This window comes from Oncorhynchus kisutch, linkage group LG28 (assembly GCF_002021735.2).
Source record: "Oncorhynchus kisutch isolate 150728-3 linkage group LG28, Okis_V2, whole genome shotgun sequence".
In the NCBI taxonomy this organism is placed as follows: domain Eukaryota; kingdom Metazoa; phylum Chordata; class Actinopteri; order Salmoniformes; family Salmonidae; genus Oncorhynchus; species Oncorhynchus kisutch.
In genome coordinates this window covers 17,664,133-17,672,021 of record NC_034201.2, presented here as the reverse complement: position 1 = coordinate 17,672,021, position 7,889 = coordinate 17,664,133, and the positions used below count along the sequence as shown (strand labels likewise).

The 7,889-nt window shown below is 37.3% G+C and overlaps 1 protein-coding gene across 1 annotated transcript; it reads left to right on the top strand.

The window, feature by feature from the left end:
* Positions 1–3,702: 3,702 nt before the first annotated feature.
* LOC116358172 (olfactory receptor 1496-like) lies at positions 3,703–7,682 on the top strand. The gene is made up of 2 exons (XM_031808629.1): positions 3,703–3,796; positions 5,951–7,682. Exon 2 carries the CDS (start codon positions 5,965–5,967, stop codon positions 6,904–6,906), a length of 942 nt encoding a protein of 313 aa, XP_031664489.1. The 5' UTR covers positions 3,703–3,796; positions 5,951–5,964; the 3' UTR covers positions 6,907–7,682.
* Positions 7,683–7,889: the final 207 nt, after the last annotated feature.

The following is a 7,889-nucleotide window of genomic DNA, read 5'->3' as shown; positions in this document are numbered from 1 at the left end:
TAACAGGACGTGTACTCAGAGCATGCTCTGACCAGCTGGGAAGTGTCTTCACTGACATTTTCAACCTATTCCTGATCCGGTCTTTTTCAAGCAGACTGTCATATTCCCAGTGCCCAAGAACACCAAGGTAACCTGCCTAAATGATTATCACCCTGTAGCACTCATCTCTATAGCTATGAAATGCTTTGAAAGACTTGTCATGGCTCACATCAACACTATCATGCCAGACACTCTGGACCCACTCCAGTTCTCATACTGCCCCAACAGATTCACAGATGATACAATCTCTGTTGCTCTCCACACTGCCCTTACCTACCTGGACAAAAGGAATAACTATGTAAGAATGCAGATCATCGACTACAGCTAAGCATTCAACACCATAGTCCCCTCCAAGCTCATCACCAATCTCAGGACCTGACTGAACACCTCCCTCTCCAATTGGTTCCTGGACTTCCTGACAGGCCTCTTGATTTGTTAAAAAAGTTTGAAATATCCAATAAATGTTGTTCCACTTCATGATTGTGTCCCACTTGTTGTTGATTCTTCACAAAAAAAATACAGTTTTATATCTTTATGTTTGAAGCCTGAAATGTGGCAAAAGGTCGCAAAGTTCAAGGGGGCCGAATACTTTCGCAAGGCACTGTATGCATACTGATGCCACAAACACACTCACACACACCACATACAATGCTGCTACTGTCTATTATCTATCATGTTGCCTAGTCACATTATCCCTACCTACATGTACATAGTTACTGTACCTTAATTACCTTATATCCCTGCACATTGACTTGATACTGGTACTCCCTATATATAGCCATGTTATTTTTACTCATTATTGTTAATCATTATTCCCTGTGTATTTATTCCTCGTTTATTTTTTAAATCTTTATCTTTAACTCTGCATTGATGGAAAATGACCTGTAAGTAAGCATTTGACTGTTAGTCTACACCTGTTGTTTACAAAGCATATGACAAATAACATTTGGTTTGGATTTGATTTTCCTAGTAATTGACAGATGACCTATGGACAGTGTCATTATGAAGAGAATGTAACTTTAGAGTTACAGCATATTAACTTTCAACTATAAATGTTGCTATCCAATTTTGGATATTCTAACGTTGTGCACATTCTGGAGGGTTCTCAGTACCTTCTGGGATATCGCTGATGAACTGCAAAGTGGATAAACATGTTTATCAGAGGTCATTATCCACTTGATACTTTCATCCCCTGGAAAGCAATTAAAAACCACACACTGATGAGACCTAAAGGACACTCCGACCAAATGGAGCACTCTGTGGCCAGTGTCTGGAGGATAGGGTGAAGCAGATGAGGACAGCGCAGTAATTACGTCCCGTCAGACAACACTGATGGAACTCTGATGGAACTGGATGGAGGGAGGAGGGAGCCATGTACCCAATGTGGCCATGCGAACAATGGCAACCCACGTTTGAGGGGGTTAAAATTACTCTAGGTCTATATCGCTTTGTGACCTCTGCATATAGCATTACCTTCCTGGCTAGGGCCTTATTGTAGATGAGAGCGTAGGTCAAATCAAATCCAATTTTATTTGTCAAATGCGCCGAATACAGCAGGTGTAGACCTTACAGTGAAATGCTTACTTACAAGCCCTTAACAATGCAGTTTCTAGAAAATACCTAAAAGTAAGGGATAAGAAAAACAAAAAATTAAAGAGCAGCAGTAAATCACAATAGTGGGGCTATATACAGGGGGTACTGGTACAGAGTCAATGTGTCAATGTGCGGGGGCACTGGTGTCGAGGTAATTGAGATAATTATGTACATCTAGGTAGGGTTATTAAAGTGGCTATGCATAGATAACAACAGAGAGTAGTAGCAGCTTTTTTTTGGGGGGGGGGGGGGGGGGGGGAATAGTCTGGGTAGCCATTTGATTAGCTGTTCAGGAGTCTTATGGCTTGGGGGTAGTAGCTGTTTAGAAGCCTCTTGGACCTAGACTTGGCGCTCCGGTACCACTTGCTGTGCGGTAGCAGAGAGAACAGTCTATGACTAGTGTGGCTGGAGTCTTTGACCATTTTCAGGACCTTCCTCTGACACCGCCTGGTATAGAGGTCCTGGATGGCAGGAAGCTTGACCCCTGTGATGTACTGAGCCGTCAACATTGTGTTTTTTAAATTTACAACATACAGTCTGTTGTACATAGAGTGAGTGAGGATGAAATCTTTTTCAATGACTGAGGAAAATATATTCAAAGTATACTTAATTCAGACTGATTCAAAAGCACAAAAATAAAAGTAGCTGGTTGGTCCATGTTATCACTATCCGTGTGTTAGGGCAGTAAATATCATAGCTAAAATGCTTTGTTTTCAGGGGATTTTTACTTAAAGTCCCACTCCAGCTATTTTTTTTACTTTTCCAGTTAAAAAACGATATTCCAAGTACAAATACAGTAAAGAACACACACTCAATGGTTACATTTAAAAAAAAAAAAAATTTAGTTTAGACATAACTGCGAAAATTAAGTGTTTGGCAATTCAAGGAGTTGGTCTGATCGTGTACTGTGATGTCATCGGCCTCCCCCTTGCTTGCGGGAACAATTGAGGAGCAATTGAGGACAAAAGAGAAAAGACCCACCCCCACTTGTGCCATGTCAGAGGACACCTGGACTACCTATTGAGCCTTTTGTTAAGTAAATGAGGTAATAAATGAGGTTCTACAGAGGCTGGCGGGGATCTTTAAGTGTTTTATATGGTGTGTGTGCGCGCTGTTTTTTATAGTTCTTCGGAAGAATACTTGCAATACTTGGCTCCCATAAGAATATAGATGAATTGCCCTGACCTAGGGTGTTGTTTTTTTCATCCAAACTGAATACATTTAATTGAATCTCCCCCAAAAATTGACCTGTTATGTTTGTTAGCCAATTATTTAAATCTTTGAGCTGCATTCTGTGCATTAAATGTGCTATGCAAATAAATGTATTGTTGTAATTATTATTATAATAAAATCCTGGACATTTCTAAATAACCAGCAATAACCAGCAACCAAGCCAATCAACTCCAGCCACTTTAATAATGGGAATTGATGGAAATTGATGTAAAATATATCACTAGCCACTTTAAACAATGCTACTTAATATAATGTTTACATACCCTACATTATTCATCTCTTCATCGAAACTAGAAGCACAAGCATTTCGCTACACTCGCATTAACATCTGATAACCATGTGTATGTGACAAATAAAATTGATTTGATTTGAACCTATAAACAGTTTGGATCAAACGACAACACCCTTGTTAAGTCAAACATAAGATAAAACTTTTTTTAAACTAACTATCCCTTTAATGTCAGGGCCCTAACTATCCCTTTAATGTCAGGGCCCTAACTATCCCTTTAATGTCAGGGCCCTAACCAACAAAAGTATTGCTCACTGTGTGTGATCCTGTACCAAGATGTTTTTCCCATTAAATAAATAAGTTGATCAATTAAAATGCAATTCATTTGTGCAGTTAAGTATAATTTTCATGTCACTACTATATTTGACATTGTTTCAGCAGTGTTATTGACACAGTGTGTCTAGGAACACACAGATTACAGCTAGTGTCCTGTGGGATCGGAATACTCAACATCAGTCAAATATGTTGCACAAATAACTGACGTCATGTTTTTACATGTCTTAACAAAAAGACACTTGATGCAACATTTTCATTCACTTCTGCCAACCTGGGGAGGTGCAACACTGGCAGTGTTGGATTGAGAGGGACATTTCATTGCATTTTTATTTAACCTTTATTTAACTCTCAGACTCTCAGAAACAGGTAAATCATGCACACTGCATTTTCGTTTTCTGAATAACTCTTAATTTATGGTTTCTCCTTTAATTATTTTCTTTAAAATGTGTTTATTGTATACATTTGTTTCCTTGTTTTGAATCATTTCCTGTTGAGTTATTATTGTTTAATTCAATAACTAGGGATCACTGGAAATAAGTTGTCTGAAGGTACAATGATATTTAGAAATAATGTATAGTAGGCTAGTTAAAGACATTTTATTAGTTCATTATCAAATCATTTCTGTGTAACATTTAAGTACCTTACTGTGATTGTTTTCAACACTGAAACTGAAAACGAGCTGTTATTGGAAGAGCAGTTTGGAATTCTCTTTCTTATTGGTCTACATGGGGCGGCAGGTATCCTAGTGGATAGAGCGTTGGACTAATAACTGAAAGGTTGCAACATCAAATCCCCGAGCTGACAAGGTACAAATCTGTTGTTCTACCCCTGAACAAAGCAGTTAACCCACTGTTCAGAGGCCATCATTGAAAATAAACATTTGTTCTTAACTGACTTGCCTTGTTAAATAAAGATTAAAAATAACTAATTTGGCCAAAACTCCATCCCACCAAAACAGGTAGAAATTTCAGGTGGTCTTTTCAAACTGTTCGTACACTAAAAGGGTATTAACATAATTTTCACAATTTCATAGGATTATTCCGACCTCATAGTGTGGAAATATATGTAAAACACAGGAAATGACCTTTTTGACCGCAACAGGCCTTTAACAATTCTCTATCCAGTTTGAATAATGACATGCACTTCCTTCTCAGAGGTAATTGTTCCCTGACGTCCCTGCTAGTCGGAACATGGGAGAACCTTAATGCTTTTAATTAAACAAATCAAATGACTACATTCATACAATGGATAAGAGATTAATGTAGATCATAAGTGTTTGCACTAGGTGGAATTTAAAGGTTGTTGAGAATAATAAGTCATTTCGATGAAGAATAAATGAAGACAATTTCGTGTTTTATCTTATTTATGTGTGTTTTACCTTTTGAAAAACCAGGTAGTACCCACAAAACACCAGGTAGTACCCACAGAACACCAGTCTCAACGTCAACAGTGAAGAGGCGACTCCGGGATGCTGGCCTTCTAGGCAGAGTTCCTCTGTCCGTGTCTGTGTTCTTTTGCCCATCTTAATCTTTTATTTTTATTGGCCAGCCTGAGATATGGCTTTTTCTTTGCAACTCTGCCTAGAAGGCCAGCATCTCGGAGTCGCCTCTTCACTGTTGACATTGAGACTGGTGTTTTGCAGGTACTATTTAATGAAGCTGCCAGTTGAAGACTTGTGAGGTGTATGTTTCTCAAACTAGATACTCTAATGTACTTGTTCACTTGCTCAGTTGTACACGGGGCCTCTCACTCCTCTTTCTATTCTGGTTAGAGCCAGTTTGCGCTGTTCTGTGAAGGGAGTAGTACACAGCATTATACGAAATCTTCAGTTTCTTGGCAATTTCTCACATGGAATAGCCTTCATTTCTCAGAACAAGACCAGAATGATGAGTTTCAGAAGAAAGTTATTTGTTTCTGGCCATTTTGAGCCTGTAATTGAACCCACAAATGCTGATGCTCCAGATACTCAACTGGTCTAAAGAAGGCCAGTTTTATTGCTTCTTTAATCAGGACAACAGTTTTCAGCTGTGCCAACATAATTGCAAAAGGGTTTTCTAATGATCAACTAACCTTTTAAAATGACCAACTTGGATTAGCTAACACAATGTGCCATTGGAACACAAGAGTGATGGTTGCTGATAATGAGCCTCTGTACGCCTATGTAGATATTTCCAGGAGTTTCCAGCTACAATAGTCATTTATAACATTAACAATATCTACACTGTATTTCTGATCAATTTGATGTTATTTTAAAGGACAAAAAATGTGTTTTTCTTTAAAAAACAAGGACATTTCTTAGTGACCCCAAACTTTTGAACGGTAGCTTATGTAAATTAGATATTTCTGCATTTAATTTTCTATACATTTGCAAAACAATGTATAAAAATGTTTTCACTTTGTCATAATAGGGTGGGTGAGAATAAAATATACTTCATCCATTTTGAATTCAGGATGTAAAAAAATGTGTAATAGACAAGTGGTATAAATACTTTATAAAGGCAATGTTTCTTGTCTTTTCAGAATTCAAGACAAACATGGACAACACATCTGTAACAGTATTTACCATGACTGCGTATGCTGTCATGGAAAATAACAAGTACCTGCAGTTTTCGATATTTATGTTGTTGTATATTTTGATCATCTCTTTCAATTTGCTGCTGATTGCTGTGATATGCTGTCAGAGAGCTCTGCATCAACCCATGTACGTGTTCATATGTAACTTAGCTGCTAACGGACTATACGGCAGCACTGGATTTCTTCCCTCGACTCTGATTCTACTTTTGTCTGAGACATATGAGATATCGTTGCCATGGTGTCTAATACAAATCTATTGGGTACATACATATGCAGCGGTTGAATTTCATATTTTGGCTGTCATGGGATATGACCGGTATGTTGCCATCTGTTATCCACTACATTATCACAGCATCATGTCTATTCCCAAGATGTGTAAACTTATTGCATTGGCATGGCTATATCCCTTTTCTCTCTTTCTGATGTACTTTGGCTTTACTTTGAGATTGAGGTTTTGTGGAAGGTTCATACATTTTAAATTGTTTTGTGTCAATTTTGAATTGGTGAAAAATGCGTGTTCTACTACATCTTACCATAGTGTTGTAGGACTTGTGCTAATAGCTTTCCTTATGATCCCACAGCTCCTCATGATTATATTCTCATATGCACACATTTTCAGGGTCTGTCTGAAATCCTCAAAAGAATCTCAGGTCAAAGCACTGAAAACGTGCATCCCTCATTTACTTTCAGTAATAAACTACTCTATTGGAGGGTTTTTTGAAATAGCTCAAAGTAGATTTAACATGAGTGGGACATCTTTTATGGTTCGGATCATCATGTCACTATACTATACATTGCTTACACCATTGATAAACCCTGCAATTTACGGAATGGCCAATCAAGCCATCAGAACGCATGTCTTAAAAATATGCCGTGTGTCTAACAGGTTGGCCTCCTGTTAAAAATGGGTTAAACACAGTTCTAGTCCTGTAGACAAAGTTTTCATGATGAATAATGAATAAATTGGTAAAGTAAAAGCAATGTCACCGAAAAACTGCAACGTGCAATTATGGCAAGATGTACATGAAACAGATACTGTATGTAAATGTCTCATCAAGATGTACATGAAACAGATACTGTATGTAAATGTCTCATCAAGATGTACATGAAACAGATACTGTATGTAAATGTCTCATCAAGATGTACATGAAACAGATACTGTATGTAAATGTCTCATCAAGATGTGGGTGGAGCCTATCGAGCTTTACATGAACCCTATTATAACAGAATTGAATATACTTTTCAAAACCACCATGTAGACCTACAATTATGCTGTAAACATTATTTTAGTTCTAAAGTCACTATAAATAAAGTGTAAGAAAACAATGAAAAGCATCTGTAATCCACAATAGTGTATATTTTCATGTTGTCATCATTATTAGTATGATTACTTGTATGATTAGAACTACTTCTGCCACTGTCTGCCCTGTCTCAGAGAGCTGCCCTTCACCTCTGTTGATTTTTTGTTTAGCTGTAATCATTTATGTATGTATCTAAATACACAATTGGTCAAAAAAGGGCTCCATGTGGGTTTTCTTAGTCAAGGTTTTATATTTAATATCTTATACAGCATACAGCCGCATCAGTCACCAGACTACATTTTAGTCTGAGGCCTACTGTACATAGAGAATGAGACAGAATAAGTTCACATTTGCTAAGTGATGAACAATAATTGTAACTTATATATATTTCATGAATTTCTCTGTCAATTTAATAATAAAAATGAAAAGTACCAGATTAAACAACTGTGTTTTTTTGTGTGCGATTTCCTTTATTTTGGAAATATCAATCATCAACCTAAATCATGGGTTATCTACAGTATGTATAAACGAATACAAGAGTTTGTAATGATCAAAATGGAAAATATAGACTGGCTGTAATCCAT